Source organism: Aquila chrysaetos, chromosome 5, assembly GCF_900496995.4.
Source record: "Aquila chrysaetos chrysaetos chromosome 5, bAquChr1.4, whole genome shotgun sequence".
NCBI classification, from domain to species: domain Eukaryota; kingdom Metazoa; phylum Chordata; class Aves; order Accipitriformes; family Accipitridae; genus Aquila; species Aquila chrysaetos.
Window position 1 is genome coordinate 44,216,477 of NC_044008.1, and position 17,948 is coordinate 44,234,424.

At 38.7% G+C, this 17,948-nt stretch overlaps 2 protein-coding genes across 8 annotated transcripts in view; one reads left to right on the forward strand and one right to left on the reverse strand.

Annotated features, from left to right (window-relative positions):
* Positions 1-17,948, forward strand: part of APBA2 (amyloid beta precursor protein binding family A member 2) — a 110,972-nt gene that overhangs the window by 89,063 nt on the left and 3,961 nt on the right. For all 4 annotated transcript variants that reach the window (XM_030015724.2, XM_030015727.2, XM_030015725.2 and 1 more), the window contains 4 exons: positions 5,481-5,666; positions 9,150-9,329; positions 11,305-11,517; positions 12,321-12,440. In XM_030015724.2, the coding sequence (XP_029871584.1) occupies positions 5,481-5,666; positions 9,150-9,329; positions 11,305-11,517; positions 12,321-12,440 (699 nt within the window). The remainder of the gene's footprint in view (positions 1-5,480; positions 5,667-9,149; positions 9,330-11,304; positions 11,518-12,320; positions 12,441-17,948) is intronic.
* Positions 5,661-17,948, reverse strand: part of FAM189A1 (family with sequence similarity 189 member A1) — a 180,077-nt gene continuing 167,789 nt past the window's right edge. Inside the window, exons 14-18 of one of the 4 annotated variants that reach the window (XR_003923595.2) lie at positions 13,067-13,246; positions 11,533-11,904; positions 10,094-10,206; positions 6,755-6,864; positions 5,661-6,322 (exon numbers count right to left, since the gene is read on the reverse strand). The gene's annotated coding sequence lies outside the window, so the exon portion shown is untranslated. Of the gene's footprint in view, positions 6,865-10,093; positions 10,207-11,532; positions 11,905-12,012; positions 12,104-13,062; positions 13,247-17,948 lie in introns of those variants that run through there. The other 3 variants (XR_003923594.2, XR_003923596.2, XR_003923597.2) reach the window with 3 other exon arrangements.

Consider the following 17,948-nt stretch of genomic DNA (forward strand, 5'->3'; position numbering starts at 1 on the left):
GCCACTTTTTAGTTGCTTATGCATTTAGTTACTGAATACCTTCAGCCCAAGTTGACCACCTGTTTAGTATACATGGTAGAAGCAACCTTAGGTTTGGCCACATGCCTGCTTTGTATGAGGGCAATTCTTCCTTGTGCCACAGCTTTACAGACTTGCAGTCAGTGCATGAAAACAGCAGAAATATCACAGCAGCCTCTCCCATCTTGCTTATTCAGTGAAGAGAAGCTGGGAGTGAAGCAACTGGGAAAACTAGCAGAGAAAAAGACAGATATAGAGGTCACAAATGTATATGTGCAGAGCCTCTGGTAGATGATTGGTTCCATAAAATCATCTGACTTGTTAGGCTGTCTAATTCACATTCCCACAGGACTACATCACTTGAAAGCTTGGAAAAATGCTTAGGTTTTCTTCCTGCAGGTGTTCTTTGGGTTTCAAAAGGGACAACAAACGAGATTCTGAAAGAGTTCCTTAGAAAGGAAGGGAGATTTTGAGAAAGGGGAATCTGGACAGGAAAAGATAGAACAGGGGTTTTGAAAAAGAGCAAGAGAGAGGCTGAATTTCTAAGGACAAATGTAAGGATAACAAGGATGGAATGGATGGGACTAGAAAAGGGGTGAGTGAAAGAATAGAGAAGCAGATATGCAGAGATGGAGGGATTCATGGGAAAGTAATGAGGAGAGAGGGTGAAAATGAGATAATGGTAATGGAAAATCAAGTGGAATGGAATATGGAGTAAGAAAAGAAAAAGTCAAGTCAAGAGTAAGTCAAAAGTAAAGACACATTTACAAGTCACTACATATGATTTACCTTATTCCTAATTGTAATTGTGTTAGACAGGAAGAAGGTGGGAGGAAGTGGGGGAATGACTGCTTTCACCCCTACAAGGGGAAGATACAAAAAATCCCTTTGATTAACTTGTGTGTGATGATAAGGACAGAAAGACTTTCTTGGCAGGTGAGATTAAATGCTTTCATTTTCCCAGTCCATTCACTCTTGTGCACACTGCATGTATGATTACACCCTTACAGAATACTTAGTGCAGACTGCTGAAAAGCAATTATCTCTGCAGAGCTCCCAAGATCCTGCTGAGAGATGTCCATTATAAAACATTTTTCCATACTGAGAGAAGTGCTATAAATCCTCCTGAACCCCTGCAACCCTTAGAGACACCCCCCAAACCATCTCTTAACCATCATCACTTTTCATAGTTAGGTACAAGCATAGAAAATTTTATTTCAAGCCTGAGAAGAATCATTACAATGATTTCATGGGTAGTGATTCTCTTCAGTAAGACAGGTGGTTCTAAGAAACAATGATTATTTATATTTTTCTCTCTCTGTCAAGCTAAATTGTACTGAAATTCTTAAAACAATTACTCTTGTTGACTTGAACAATCTTTCTCTCTTAGGCCTTAGAGATTTGTTCAACTAATGGTAAACTAATACCTAGCTGTTGATAAAAAGGATGCTGCTGCTTATATAAATGATGAAAATTGTGTTTTAACTCATAGCATGTTGTAGGTTTTTTTGGAAGATCAGATATCAAGGGAAACCCTGCCACTACAGACACAGCAAGGAGGGTATCTCAGTCATCTAATATGATTGAGTTAGATGAAAACTGACCTCATGCTGCTCAGGGGGATATTCTGATACATATCAAGAGCCACTAGCAAATAAATAAAAAAAAAAAAGAAAAAAGTCCTTCTCAGTTAAAAAAAAACCAAACCAAACCAAACAACAAACCTGTAGTCAATTTTTCTTTCTTCACATTAGCAATATCAATATATATCCAAGCAGATGCCAAAAGCAGCAGAGATAACCTCAGTCTTGGCCAAGAACCAAATATATTTTAGACACCAGAAGGCAATTTACTGACTTAAAACTAATAGAGATCACAAAGTGAAACAAATTGATTCAATAATAAGTATTTTTTTATTCCAGTTCAGGCAGAATTTGGTGGATGTTTTTAGCTGTTTGGGTGGGGGAAGAGAAGGGGACATCCTCAGCTAGTTCGATCAATAAAACTGTTATGCTTCTGGTTGTTTCCAGTTTGAGCAATAAATAAAAGTCTGGAAAACTCTCCAAACTGGCCAATGACCCCAGCAAGAAGGCATTTTCAGATGGGCCCTTTCTGTTTCTTAAAGAAGAGAACAGTTCATCTCCACAATGGCAAAATGTGTAAAGAAATGAAAGAAAACAAAGCTAACAAATCATGGTTTGGAGGCATTTTCTTGGTCTTTGTTTCAATAGAAAGCTTTATCTTCATTAAAATAAGTATTTAGCATAAGGTTTTAAAGTAAGCAGCATCCAGTTTAAGAAACCTATAAAGCTCAGATTTGAAATGTGCCATTAAAAATAGGATTTGGACTCTTTTTTTGTCTAAAAACAAGGATGTTCAACCAATGGCAACAGATTGGATTCAGTACAGCACACCAACCATGTCTGAGAGCTGAATTAATTACCTGGCAGCCTGCTATTGAAATTACCTCTCATGAGCCTCCTGCAGTCTCCTCTTTGTCACACAACAAGTGCACACATCATGTGACCACTGTAACAGAACACAGGTTTTTTACTCACGTGACGGCAATGTAAAGTCTGGCTTTGTTTGAAATTGAGATGGAGCAAAGCCTGACTGCTCCGAGTACAGAGGACAAGCACCTTAAGTCAGATGGTGATATGTGGGCAGTAGGGGAGTGAGGAGGGACAGCATAGTCACCTGGTGAAGAACAACATACAGTCCTTGAATGTCTCCTCAGGAAACAATGTAAGTCATCACTACCTTAAAATATTGTTTTATGGCTTCTATGAGTCCTTATAGCTAGGAGGCTTTTTCCGATATTTTGTCTAAATTGTCAAAATATCTGCCAGATAAGCATTACTAACATAAGTTATATTACCTTTTTTTCCCTAGGAATTTCTCTTCCTCCATAATTATGCAAAGAGTTCAGTAATAGTGATTTTTTCAAGGCACTTAAAGAAAGTACAGTCAATCAGATTACTTGATTGACTGAGCATTCCTAAAACTCTAATTTTAAACCTAAAAGGTTCTTACCATTATGGAACATCTTCCACAGCAACATGCCTTTCTGGGAACTTAGAGAGTTGTGGCTTTTTATTTATTTTTATTTAAAAGAACAAAACTAAAGGAGAAATCAGGTTGCTTATACAGTATCTTGAATAAAACCTGTATGAAGGTACAAATAATTGTCTAAAACGTTAGTGTAAACAAGTATGTCATTCTGTTTGTCTTTGCAGTCCTGAATATATCAACATCCTTTGAAATTATCGCTGTAGCAATGTCACATACATTGTTTTATTAAAATAACATTATTTTACGTATAGAAACCTTTTAATGAAAATGAGACTGCTAGCTGTTGAGCCACATTAATTTATTCATACTTAATGCTGAGTTCAGAAATAATAAAACTTATTACAAGTTCATACTTAGTGGTGCACAGCAACTGTTATAAAATGTCCTTGAAGGTTCTTCCTTCTGGGACCTCATTGCTCTTTCATATAAGAAACAATTGATAGAAGCATGAACTAACTGGAGATGGAAACTGTTGTGGTTTAAAATCAGCCAGCAACAAAGCACCACGGAGCCAGTCGCTCACTACTCCCCCCACCCTGGTGGGATGAGAAGGAGAAAATATAAAGAAAAGCTCGTGGGTTGAGACAAGGACAGGGAGGGATCACTCACCAATTACGGTCACGGGCACAAACCAGACTCAACTTGGGGAAAAAACAAAATCAACTTAATTTACTACCAGTCAAATCAAAACAAGGATAATGGGAAGTAAACCCAAATCTTAAAACACCTTCCCCCACCCCTCCCTCCTTCCCAGGCTCAATTCCACTCCCAATGCTCCCCCCCAGCGGTGCAGGGGGACAGGGAATAGGTGTTGGGGTCAGTTCATCACACGTTGTCTCTGCCACTCCTTCCTCAGGGGGAGGACTCCTCACTCTTCCCGTGCTCTGACGTGGGGTCCCTCCCATGGGCTGTAGTTCTTCACGAACTGCTCCAGCGTGGGCCCTTTCCGTGGGCTGCAGTCCTTCAGGAACAGACTGCTCCATGGGGCTGCAGGTGGGCATTGGCGCCACTGCTCCCCTCCATGGGCTGGGGGGGACAGCCTGCCGCCTCACCACGGGCTGCAGGCGCATCCCCTCCTCCGGCGCACCTCCTCCCCCTCCTCCTTCACTGACCTTGCTGTCTGCGTCGGGGTTTCTCTCACATTCCACTCCCCTCTCCGCTGCAGGTTTTCCCTTCTTAAATATGTTACCGCAGAGGCGCTGCCACTGTCGCTGACGGGCTCGGCCTTGACCAGCGGCGGGTCCAACCTGGACCCAGGGAACCTTCTAGCAGCTTCTCACAGGAGCTGCCCTGGAGTCCCTCCCCTGCTACCAAAACTCCACCACACCAACCCAAAACAGAAACAAAAGATAAAATAATATGACATAAAACAAGTTTAGTGACAGCATATCCTTCTCTGACTACAAACATGCACTCAGTTTTCATTTGTCCAAGGCAACTCAGTACTAATCAAAGCCACTGAATAATGATATAATTCCTGTGAGAAAAACATTTGGAAGTAGTAGGTTGGGATTTCCCTGCGAATATCAGAAAGTAAGAGTTTAAAAGGCTAAAGTAATTAAAAGGATGCAGAGCTTAGGGATTTGAGGTAGAGGCTTTTTATATTTAGTACTCTTCATGTGTTCTTACATAAGAAATGTTCATTAGGATGAAGCTTGGACAGGTTTCTACTTAAAATCATTCTCACAGACAATGGCTCTTCTGAATTGAGTTCTCCCAGCACAACCAAACTGGCAGCCTAATGACATTGACTGGAATAGGATTTTGACTGTGAGTCCAGACACTAGACCCGTTCCCTCCAAACTGATCTGAGATATGTAGGTAGCCAGAAAAAAGTATTAAAAATTCTGCCTACAGAGAAGGTAAAATACTGCCTTCGTACCTCTTTACAAAGAAAGTAAGTATCACTTTGCTGTATATAAGAAAATGTTACGTTAGATATTATTGCTGTTATAGGACATGATAAAAAAAAATTGGGAAATTATAACATCATCTCATATATATATGACTTCCCTAAAACTTCTTCTGTCATTGTGAAATGCATCTGCTTCATTCAGCAAAACCAATACAAAAGGGAAACATAATTTTCCAACAACATGAAAGTGTTTATAAAACAATATAGATCTTCATTATTGCTTTACAGTAGCAACCATGTTGTATTTGCTCAAGCAACACTTCCATTGAAGCCAATTTCCTGAACAGCCGCTATGCCTTTAGTTGGCATTCGGGCCCATTGATTGCATAGGGAACGTCAGATCTGGGCCCATAGAAAGTGTGTCTGTAGCTTTTGTCATTCTCAAACAATAGGCTATCAAGGAGAGGGAGGATGCAGCACTTGTAGAATAACAGCAGGCATGAAGAATTACTTTATTTCTCTTTGCTTTATGTAGGAAACAATGATGGATCATGCGTTGCGCACAATCTCATATATTGCTGATATTGGTAACATTGTGGTTTTAATGGCACGCCGCCGCATGCCAAGATCAGCTTCTCAAGACTGTATTGAAACAACACCTGGTGCCCAGGAAGGAAAGAAGCAGTATAAAATGATATGCCATGTCTTTGAATCAGAGGATGTAAGTAAATGGAATGAAATCTATTCAAACAACGTATGTCATTTAGAGAATCTCTGAAATTACGTCTAATTTCTTGAATGAATTTTTGTTGTTAGCAATCTTTTCTGATTGAAGCTACAGGTAATCTGTGGAAACATTAGCTGGTTGTTTGTCCGTATGTCTTTTCTGTCTCCAGAAATTCATGTCGCAAATTCATGTCTCCTCCTCAGTCCCAAAATATCCACTCTGTCTCGTGTTATAGAATTATTTGTGTTCTTTCAACAATGCTTCCCCAAATGCTTTAGTACCTAATTATTTGGAGTTGTCTGGAAGTCAATGGCCATTCATGGCCAAAATTAATTTATGGGATATCAAATTGATCATTCATCCTGGACTGGATCCTAGTCCAGTGGGTTGGCACATAATGATACACATAAGCCTCCAGACAGTTGGCAATGAGGTAGAACCATTCTGGACTTCTTTCAAACTGAAGCCAAGTCGCTGACAACATCTACCAACTTGGTAGGCCTGGCACGAGGTTGCCCTCTACCCAGTCCTTATTCCCTTATGGCTTGCTTACCTGTCGTTGGTATACATACTCTCAAACAAGCGACTTGATCCTTTGATGTTTAAGAACACATTCAGCTGTTCATTTTTCAGTTCTCTTCTTTTCATCCCTAGCAAAATTATGAATTACAATTTTTATATAAATGCAATAGAGCTAAGAAAGTTTAGTTACGTATATTTATAGAAATTTTTCTTCACAGCCAGCAGAGTTTAGCAATTCTTAAGTAAAAGGCTAGGAAGAACTCACTCTCACTACTCTCTCAGAATGTCTATACAACAGAAAGCATAATTTCAGTCATTTTATGCCATAAGATACTCTGAGCCTGTATTAGCCTGAAACCACTTTTTAAAAAAAAAAAAGGAATGACCACTTCAGAATTTAGGTTCTGATTTTCACTTGCATCAGAAGTACCAAAAGATGAAAGAACTTGGAGCCATTCTGAAAATAGGATTGCAGAAGTAGTGGTTGCAAAAGAGTTCTGTACATCTCTGCTGCATCCTGTTTCACCCCTGTAAAAAGCGCTGGCATGCTATGCCCTTACCTTTTGTGGCAAAGGAAGATAACCTTGCTTTGCTGCTATTGTACGTCCAGGTTTGTTTTTGTAGTGAAATAGATATTTGAGTCTGAAGCAGCAGACCAGGGGACTTCAACCTAAAACATTCATGGAAAAAAGCTCCAGGCTAGTAAAACACAAAAAGCAAAATTTGTTGTCTGTTTCCAACTTGACAGTTGAGATACAGATATTAATAAAAGGCAGTACTAAACATTTCTGACCATTGTTATATAGGAACAGCTTTAAATATAATTTCTCTCATACCAATTAAAAAACAATTGAGTTCTTGAGTTCAGACAGTCACAACTCACAGGTTGCATATTTTTTGAGCTAAGCAATCATTTTCATTATTTTAAAGCAGTTAAGGAGAAACGGCGTTGTCTAAAGGTTAGAGTGCTAGACCGGGATTTTTTCTCAGACTTAGTTATCTCAGCTCTGCCACTGCTTTGCTGGGGTGACCTTTTCAAGCAACTTAATTACATTATCTCTAAGTTGTACATAATGCTGAAGACTTTCATAAACATTCATAAAAACTTAGAGACATAGATGAAATTAAGATGTGAGAACTGGCTGTTGCTAGCAGTAATAGAGTATGACATCTAGACATGTTGGTTTTGAGAATGTAGGATGGAGGCAAAAGCAAAGGACTAACTACAGAGAAAGCAATGGCACTGGAGATCGAAAAAAGAAGGACTGGTGATAAACTTTAATAATGGAACAATATAAAAATGTTCTTGATGACTTCTGTACTGCCCTACTACTACTACAAACTTCTTGGTATATTGATAAGATTTGAAAAGATGTTTTAAAATATGAAGGAACAATTTGTGACTGGCTAGGCTAATTATGTCCTTGATATTCTAAAATAATTTTCCAATAAAGCAGATTGGTGCTTTTGTGTACTGCAGCACAAATGAAGTAAGAAAACCATCTTTTAGGATCAAAGAAAACACTGTGTGTCTGATGAGTAGATGGCAAGAAGATTTAGATTTACAATGTTGTCCAGAAAACCCTATGCATTCATAATGCATTTAGCATTACAGTGTTGTCCAGAAAACCCTATGCATTCATAATGCATTTAGCATGTACCTACTGTCTAAGAAAGTGTGTTGCATTTCCAGAATAGTTTTATAGGTTTGATTAGTAATATTTTTAGGGTAAGATACAATTAACTCCTCCTCAGATCAGTAGGAGTTACTCATATCCCCTGATGACAGAATACAGTACCTGAAAACCACAAATATACAAAACTCAACGTGGCATTCTCCTTTCAGCTGCAGTTAACTCAGAATGGGAAAATAAAAAAAATGCAAACATAGAAAAAGTTGACCAAAAATTCCTTTTACTTATCTCTACCTTTGTTTCTCTGTGTTTCAGTGCCATCTAGTGGAACAAGAAAGTAAATTTTACAGCAGTTCAGTAATTCTTCAATTAGTTGACTTTTGCAGTATGCTGAATGTGCAAGTTGTTAGCATTATCATCATCGTCGTCGGTTTCTGTAGATTTCTTTCTAATGTATATATATTTCTGACACAGGCAAATACCAGTCACTGTAATGTTTCATTAATTTTACTCACTCTACAGCCCACTGTAATGGGAAGTCATCTTTTATTGCATACGGTAGTAAAATGCATGCACAGATAAGTGCTCCAAAAATTAACAAAGACACAGGGGATTTTGAAGAGTTGTTTCTAACATTAACAAGCTATAATCATGGCTCTGGCTACATTCTTGAAAGCATCCCTGACATTGCTTGTCAAGGTGTTAATGGGATTAACTATTGTAGATATACAATGGGTAAGTAGGGCTATTACTGGTTTTCTGGGAATATGAGATAGGTATCATGGCAGTAATAGGAGAGCAGATGGTTTTGTTGAAGCAGTGTTTTCAGTCCTATAAAGCCAAGGTGGAGAAGCAGCAGGTGACATGACAACCAAAATCATCAGTGCATACACGTCTGCGAAGGCATGCGCAAGCAGAGCATCCTTTCTTTCATGACTCCTGCAAATACACTGTGATCAGAAGCAGGGTTTGTGACAGTCTTTTCTGTAAGCTCTGTTCCATATTGGTACAAAGCCAGTACTGTCCAGTGTTTATTGGAACGAGTACATAAGTAGCATATGGCTGCTTGCTGCTGCAATGTACTGATGAAAGGAGATCAGCAGGGTTTTTAAATGAAGTTTGCAATTTGATTTTGGATGTAATGGATTCTTTCTGTACAACTGGCCTTAAAGTGACTTTATAACCATACTGACTTAGTAACTTGGCAGGATCCTTTATTTTGACTGCCTTAAAATCCAATCTCTTTCTTGTTTCTTATGGTTTCACTGGTAAACTGTTTATTAGTCCTTTTCTCTGAGCTGTATTTTGTTCTACATTCTAGGCACAGCTGATAGCTCAGTCAATTGGTCAGGCTTTCAGTGTGGCTTACCAAGAATTTTTAAGAGCCAATGGAATTAACCCAGAGGATCTCAGTCAGAAAGAATACAGTGACATCATCAATACCCAGGAGATGTACAATGATGATCTCATACATTTTTCCAATTCAGAAAACTGCAAAGAGGTAAACTAGCTTTGGAATTCCATTTCAGATTGATCCATTTTTTCAGAGGAATGAAATTCTCATGGAAATATGTTTTGGCATTTTAAGGATGACTTTACAGCTCAAGATGTGTTGCTTCATCAATACTGTGCTACTAAAATCAGCTTTATAAGTTTTTAGAATTTCTTCTTTTCATTTTTAGGGTCTTCCTGCTTCCATTGATCAAAACAGTAATAAAGTACATTTACAGCTGACATAGATAAGCTCTGTGCTGTTCACAGTACACAGTGTAAGGTGTTTTTATGTTTTACCAATGTATTGATACAGAAAGAGAGATGACAGTCTACTTTAATGCATGTTTTAAGTGATTTCTTAATAGATACAAGGACCATGAGTCCAGGATGCTGTGGCACTGAGCAGGCCAATTTCTCTTCCCCTATTAGAACACCAGCAAAACTGCCACATGAAATGGAGTTTCACACTCATAATGCATGAAAAGGCAAGAGTTTCCCTTAAGTGCCCCAAATTACATAAGTGTTACTATTTGCATTTGATTTTGGATGTAATGGATTCTTTCTGTACAACAGCCGTATATTTCACATTTTACATTTCATACAAAAGTCACTGGACATTCCAAACCAGAATGTGGTGAGTGCAGTTGCACCCAGATTCTGCTTTGTCTTACATTGCTGCAGCGTGCTAGGGATTTGGCCCATGTTCCAAAGGTCAGAGTTTCTATGCGGAGTCCTAAAGCAATCTTACTTTGAGATGAAGTCAAATCTTACTTTGCAAATTGCTTAATCCTTCAGTCACAGCTTTCCTACTTATTTCTTCTAGTATTATAGGTTCTTTTGTACAGCGTGTGTGTTCTTGGGAAGAGAGCATTTTTCACCCATACCTGCAGATAGAAAGGTTATGATTTGATGTGTAGTTTTATACGTCTGCAGTCACTAGATATCAATAAAGTATTTCTATGTGCATATAAGCATGACAAAATATTCCTCTTCTAGCAAACAAGGAAAAATTCAGTTGAACAAATCTTGGTTTAACTTAGAATCGGAATGGAAAAATACAAGTGTGTCACATTTCAGAGTGATTAAAAAGGTCGTTATTTTTGTGGCACCTTTGTTTCTAATTGGTTTATGAATGTTTGAACAATGACAGAGTTGTGGCATACTAGTTCATTCAAAGCCTTGATAGATAGCTTCAACAAAAGTCAGCTGGCCTTCATGATTCCCATAAGTATGGATGTCCCTGTCCCTCCATGTCTGAAAGGAAATAATTCCCAGTATTTTGTTAGAGTATGTTCTCTACTTAAACTCTTACTCCTCTTCTGTAAAAGTTAGATATGCTATGATTACTGAACAGTTAAACATCACCGTATTTGAGAAGTTGTCATCTACATTACATCAGCACATCAGGGATCTTAGATTAATATGCTAGGCACAAGTATATTCAATAATGTTAATAATAATAATAATAATGTTAATAATAACAACAACAACGATAATAATAATCAAGAGATCCTTGCCTGAAAATAAGGACAGACAAACCCTGAGACCAAGAGATAGCCTGAGCAGTGATGGCTGAAGTGGAGCTGAACTCAAGCCTGTGTTCCAGGCATTGCCTTAGCCACAAAATGTTACAGCCTCCCCTAGCTGCCAGGTTCCAAGAAGGATAAAAACTTCTTTGGCGTTCATTCATTTGATATTCAGTTCCACCATTTTCTACAGAGTTAACCAGTATGTTAGTTTTTTTGCTTATTATAAGGACCTATATGACCTTCAACAAACAAGTGGAGGATACCCCTGAAAAGAAATAGGTATGTGTGATACAGTTTTAACAGCATTTTTGAAGTCATGCTACTACCTAATGGCAAAGAATAGAATTATTTTTGTAATTTGTAGGTGTTATTCAGGAACAACTGAGATGCTAGTGCTCAAATTTAGATGAATCAAAGCAAAAACTGGTTGTTTTTTTTTCTTTTTAATTGCAGCTCCAGCTAGAAAAACAGAAGGGAGAAATTCTTGGGGTAGTGATTGTGGAATCTGGATGGGGATCCATTCTACCCACTGTTATCCTGGCTAACATGATGAACGGAGGCCCTGCAGCCCGTTCAGGAAAACTAAGCATTGGAGACCAAATTATGTCCATTAATGGGACCAGTTTGGTTGGTCTACCTCTTGCAACATGCCAAGGGATTATAAAGGTACCCCAAACTTACAACTATATGCTGTAGATTGTAAGCCAGCAGAGATGTAATATTCTGACAAGTGACCCTGTAGATTTCCAGCAGATATGATTTTTCATATCAGTGAAAAAAAAAAAAAAGTAATTTGTCATTAACAAAAAGTAGAATTAGAAACAGAGTTTGAGGGTGGTAACATACAGAAATTTAGGGCTGGAGAATTTGACTGCAGCTTTGTTACTGGACTGTAACAAACAAGGTCAGGTCTGAAAAATTTACCTAAATTGAGTTACTTAGCTGTCTTCAAAGTTTCAGGCTTCCCCACAGCCTCCAAATTAAAATCTGAGGATTAAAATCTACTATGCTTCTTTGGGCTCCATGTAGGTGAAACGGATGGAGGCTGGTAGACTGCAGAACAGATCAAGTGAGTATATGAAGAATCCCCAGACATGATGGAATCTCAGAATGCATTATCTTTAATCACTGACACTAAATCTACTGTCTGTGCAGATTTACCAAGAGCAGCAGCAGGAGATTAATTAGCCAGATGCTGGTAAAGGGCAAGCGGTAGTCAGTTTTGGTGTTTTCTTGAAAACTGTCTTGAAGTCTGTAGTAATTAAAGGCAAAGTTTTGGTATGTTTTGTTGGGCCAAATAGCTTGGGAAATAAATGAAACACAGAAATGTATCTCTAAGTTAGAAGTCTATTAACTCTAGCTGTTCTTTCTCAGATCAGCTGCTTTACACTCTTGCAATTAGGAAATCACTAATGAAAGAGCAAATTAAGATCCATTTCAGAAATACTAACTTTCGGAATGTCTTACAGGGTCTCAAGAATCAGACGCAAGTCAAACTGAACATTGTCAGTTGTCCTCCTGTTACTACTGTCCTCATAAAACGGCCAGACTTAAAATACCAGCTGGGCTTCAGTGTACAGAATGGAATTGTAAGTTTCTGTGTTCAGTGATTGTTTTGGTTTTGGTTTTTTCTTTCTTTTTTTTTCTTTCAAGAAACACACTGAAGTACTGAAAAAATCCTTGCACATGACCTCACTTTTTGTACTGCGATCCCTTAATTAGTCAAAACCATATAATCACATCTCTGAGTAATATAATGCAAATGGACAGCACCAGGAGAACGTACTGCCATTCCTGAGGGATTTTCCTACATCATACAGCCACAAGATTTATAGTCTAGATTGTTTAGTGCAATATCTGGATCAGCTAATTCATGTATAACTCTGTCATTAGTGTGCCAGAGTTGCAAGGAAAACAGATAGGCTGAAACAGGTTTTTACAATTATAAAATTCTAACCTTAGCTCTGATCCCATTTCTCTTTTTAAAATTTCAGCACACACTCACTAAGACTTAATTTTTCTTCTGATGTGCATAGTTTGTTTGGATCACATTGTACTGGGCAAGGGAATGTAATTGCGACCTCCTCTGGTTAAAACTAAGCACTTCTCACTACAATTGTATGGGTTGTGGCCTAGTTATCCCTTCTCTGCATGCTGCAGTTTCCCTGTAATAACAGCAGCAAACAGGAGAACAAACGTGGCAGGTAACACTTACCCAGTGTAGCTCAGGGTCCTCCTCTTGTCGTTCTTCCTTCCCAAGCCATTCTCCAATACCTTTCCAAAGCAAACTCCCGACACAGCTAGCTCAGGTGGTCACCTGGCCTTTCTGGGGGCGGATACTAGCATTAGGGACTGTCTGTAGTGCAGGACCATCACCATCTCCTCTTCCTCCAGTCTAGGAAAAAAAATAATCAGGCTGCTCACACAGAAAACCACATCACAAAGGACTGTGGGCTCTGGTCCCCTGTTCTGTGAAACTCATCGATTGAAATTGCCAGATTTCTGTTTGCCACCCTTGGAAGAGTAGCAGGTAACTCCATAGGATATAGTTTATGGGTCTTACTGTGCCTTAGCAAACAGATGGCTCATTAGTGGATTTTCAGCTCTGGTAGCCATCTCTAAGTTATTCTTCTACCCAGGTTTTAAGTGTTCCTACCTAAGATCCCGTATCATGTTGTGGTCACAGCAGATTGCTATAGAGAACACTGCTACAAGCCGTGGTCCAGCTGGAAGGACTCTGAAGTGATACCTACCCCAGGCTGGCATCCTTTAGAAGCAGAGGTTTAAAGTATTTGTCATGTTTGGGATTAATGCTTTGACACTTGAGTAGAGAGAGGTCTGTAAAAAATTACAGAAAAATCAGGTGTTTGGTACATTTCTGTCCTCCTTTGCCTGTGCTTAATCCCCTTTCACCTACATGTATGTGTATGTTGAGTGGGTATGGTTATTGCTGGTAGTTCACTCTGCGTTAGCAACTCCCAAGTCTTGGTATAAAAAGGATGAAAGGGATGGGATCTGGTTTTGCAAGATCGCACAGAGGGTGCCGAGAACAGCATATAACACTGTATGAGGCATTGATTTATTTCGTAATTGTTATCCTTTGTAAACCTAGTATGTTCAGCTGGTGCTATTGTAAAAAGGGGAAAATATATTTAAGGAACAATGAGCAATACTATGGTGTGTTTATCAACTCTTTTAGGAGGCCTGTCACAGCATCAGTAGGGGCTGGGTCAGGGCTGGGGAAAAGAATCAGGCCAAGGTGGATTAGAAGAAGCGTATCATGTCCTCACATGGACAGAAGCAGTTAATGGAGTCTGTGAGACAATCTATTCATCTTGTCGAAGCTAATCATCTCCTACATAATTGGAGCCTTAGTTCAGTAAATTCTGCAGACGGTGGTTGTTTCCTTCCATAGCATGCTCACTCCATCTACTGGTCATTTGTCATATTCACCACACTGAACGGTCACAATTCATTCCAGTTAAATGAATAACATTTAGATGACATCCAATATAAAGTTTACCAAATTCAGCATAAAAATCCTTCTCAGATAACAAAAAAAGAAAGCCGTGTAATACATTTCATTTATGAAGAGTCATCTTCAACTATGAAGGCCAATGAACAAAAAGGAGAGATTAACATCTTTTGTTAGGCTGCTACATAGACAAGCGTCTGGGCCTTTAAGTCCTTCCTCAGATAAACTCTCTCTTACTTCACTGCAAAGTAAGTGTCTCTGGTAGTTTGACACTTTTAAAAAGTGGTTTTGTAACTGCCAGCAATTGTTAAAAATTATGACAGGATTCAGGAATAATATCCTTATTCTTTGTTGGCTCAGCATTAGCACAGCAAAGAAATAAATGGCTTGCCAGAACAGGTGTAATTAAATACCTCCTACTGTTTGCCATTACCTCATTATGCATGCAGCAGGTACTTATTTCTGTGCTGCTTCTGACAGCAGTTTTGCAGTGGTTCATTTTCACCCTGCCTATCTCATCTGTGCAGGATGTACAGCTATTATATTAGTGAATAGCCCATAAACAACCTGGACATACAAAAGTACTATCTGAGCTGGGTTTTGCTTGCATAGGGTATCAGGAACATGCAGAGACTGGGATGCTGCACGTGACTCTTCTTTCTGTATTCTGTAGAGTTTAATTAATGCAAAGCCTGAAGTTGTGCTTCATGGAGCACTAGTAGTGCCAGCTTTTGGAAGTTTTAGTTAGGGAACAGCACAACAGCATAAATCAGTGTTAATTTTGCAAAATTCCTCTTGCACCAATGATGCAAATATTCTTCATGGCTATTGAAAGCTACTGATGTAGTTTCAGTGCATATTTATACAAGGAATCTAAAATTTGAACTGTAAAACATGAAGAAAAAAAGAAATATTGTGCATAAATATGAAACAAGTATGAATGTTGTGTGATGGGGAGGTGAACGAAAGGTGATCTATCAGCCACCTTCTGAAACTCATTATGCTACACTTCTTTTAAAATTATGACATATAAATACAAGTGGTTCTCTCGTATCACACCATTATCTTGTTTCCTAGATTATGAAAAAATCTGTGTATTACCAGTTGTATTTCTACTGCTGATAATGCACCACTTCTCAGTTTACATCTCAGAGCTCAGACTTTCTCTGAGAAGTGTCATCTACCCCATCTCTAGCCTAGCACAATTTTATCTAAAAATACAGTAAAAATAGGTAAAACTTAATGGAATAGACATTTATTCTTTCTTCCTTGCCTTTGTTTACATTTATTTAAACTGGACAAAAAAATATACAGGGTTTAAATAGAGTAATATATGAGTGAGATGAGGAGAAACCTGGTTTAATAGACCCTATTTCAGCCATTTACACAGAATAAACAGTTAGTTTGCCTTGCAGTGTTCTATCCTTAATGTTTTGCTACACAATGGGCAGTTGCAATAAAACTTGATTCTGAAGCTACTGAAGTTTCACATCTGATGCACTGCAGCCTAAGACATTGCAGAATCTGTAAGAGCTGAATGGATTGAACCAGTATGGTTTACGCCTTTCTTCTTATTTTTTTTTGTCCCCCTTCTTTTTTTTTTCTTCAGTTTTCAGAGGAAGTAGAGTATAGGCTCTTGCTTACAAGAAGATTAGATCCATCATGCTTTATTTAATAATATTACAGCTGTCAACGTGTTCAACAAGTATAGCAGGCTAAACAATCCTGGCTGAATAGAATCATATTTACTTAATAGTACTGCTCAGTTTAAACTTGCCAGCCTAATCTGCCATAGCTCCACTGGCTGGAGACAGAAATCTTAAGGTTGCTTTGAGTCAGCCACTTGCAAATACAGGAGCCATACAAACGTGTGCTTTAAGTACAGTATATTTCTTTACACCTGCACTCTGTCTGTAGCTCAACAGGATCTGTGAGGCTAGGCAGAGTCACTTGGGCTCTGTGTTTGTTTCTCTTTCTACCTCATTAAAATAGTTAATGCTCACAAAAAGGAATCTGACTCCCTTCCCTGGAGAGGGATCACATTCTTGAATGAAGATAAGAGACCCCTTCCTATGTCTGAGGCTGTTAGAAGAAATTCACTGATGGTATTAAAACTGCTTTGAGAGCCACACAATGGAAGGTGCTCTGGATAGATATGCAAGCTGTTATCTTTTCCTTTATGCCAGTGGGGTGAAGTGTCACATTTCCATTTGCTCTGAAAGCTTTTATTTCAGCTGGCTGTACTGTCTCTGTATTATCTTTTATACTGTGAAAAATATATTTACAGGGTTTCTTTTGGCACATTCTGCTTTTGTCCTTTCAGATTACTGCAAACAATCCCCAACAGCAAGGAGTAAACTGTTATTCTAACAGTGAGTTGAAGTGAGAAGCTTTCTATAAAAGAGAAGATCTATGTAGTACATCTTATCTTGTCAGCTATATGATTAGAAAGTAGACTACCTGCAAAACAATATATTGTACATGACTGAAATTCAAGACGCAATTCTATGAAGGGTCCTGATGGTGCCTCTATCCATAAAAGTCCATCAGAAATACTTTATGAACCACAGTAGGTAAAACTCAGCCACTAATGATAACGTGGTGGAAGAGAAGTCTCACTGCAGGAGAAAGGTTTTTATCAGAAGGGTGAGAAAGGCCTATTATAAACAAAGAATAACTATATATTTTCACTCCCCATATCAGACAACCTGAACTTTGAGTAAGAAGCGATTTCATTTTTTATAGCATTGTTATTTGTGAAAAGGAATTTAAAGGAAACTGCTAATGCCAAACAGAAAAGTTTCTGGTCAACCACAGACAATGTTTCACCTTCCGTATATTGCAGCTTGGCCATCCCCTCACATACTATGTTTCTGAATTAGATTACAAACTCAGCAGGACACAAGCCACATCTTATCATACTCGTATTTAGCTCTGAGCAAATAACCAGATCGCAGCAAATAATAATTCTTGGCATATTATTCTAACCATTGACAGTAACTGCAGAAACAGCCATCACTGGATGCTCTAGCACTCATTTCTTTTCCTCCAAGAACAGGTTTTTCTCAGTAAACAAAAGGTAAATCTCAGCATTGCTAAGCTCTGCTCAGTTCCAGAGATTCAAGCCATACATTATCTGTCTTATGTGCAGCATAATTTACCAATAATTTCTATCTAATATACAGCTGTCTAGGCTGTCAGGGAGGGCCCTGTCGTAGCACAGATACTGTTGCTGAGGAGGAAACGTTCTTTTAAATTCCGAATAGTGGATTGAGATTTTTCTTTCTGCCTGTACACCACACATGTTGCAACCTCAGAATAATTTTAAGTAGCAGTGCCTGTTGGGACTATGCCTGGTGAATGGAACCCTTCTTGTAGAATTATTCTCCTATTGTAGGGGGCATAAAAATCAAAACTTGTGCCTAGGTCTTTACTGGCACCTGCAGCTGCCAGTTGCAACAGTGCCCTGACTTGCCTTCTTCATCTTCAGCTCCCCGTGGCCAGCAGCACTGTAAAACATGGAGAAAAGCAGTGGCTCTGGAGAGCAGAGCACCCTTTTCCAGCCTGCACAGGCACAGGAAACAAGTTGTCATACTTCACTATGCTGAGAACAGCCTGTAAA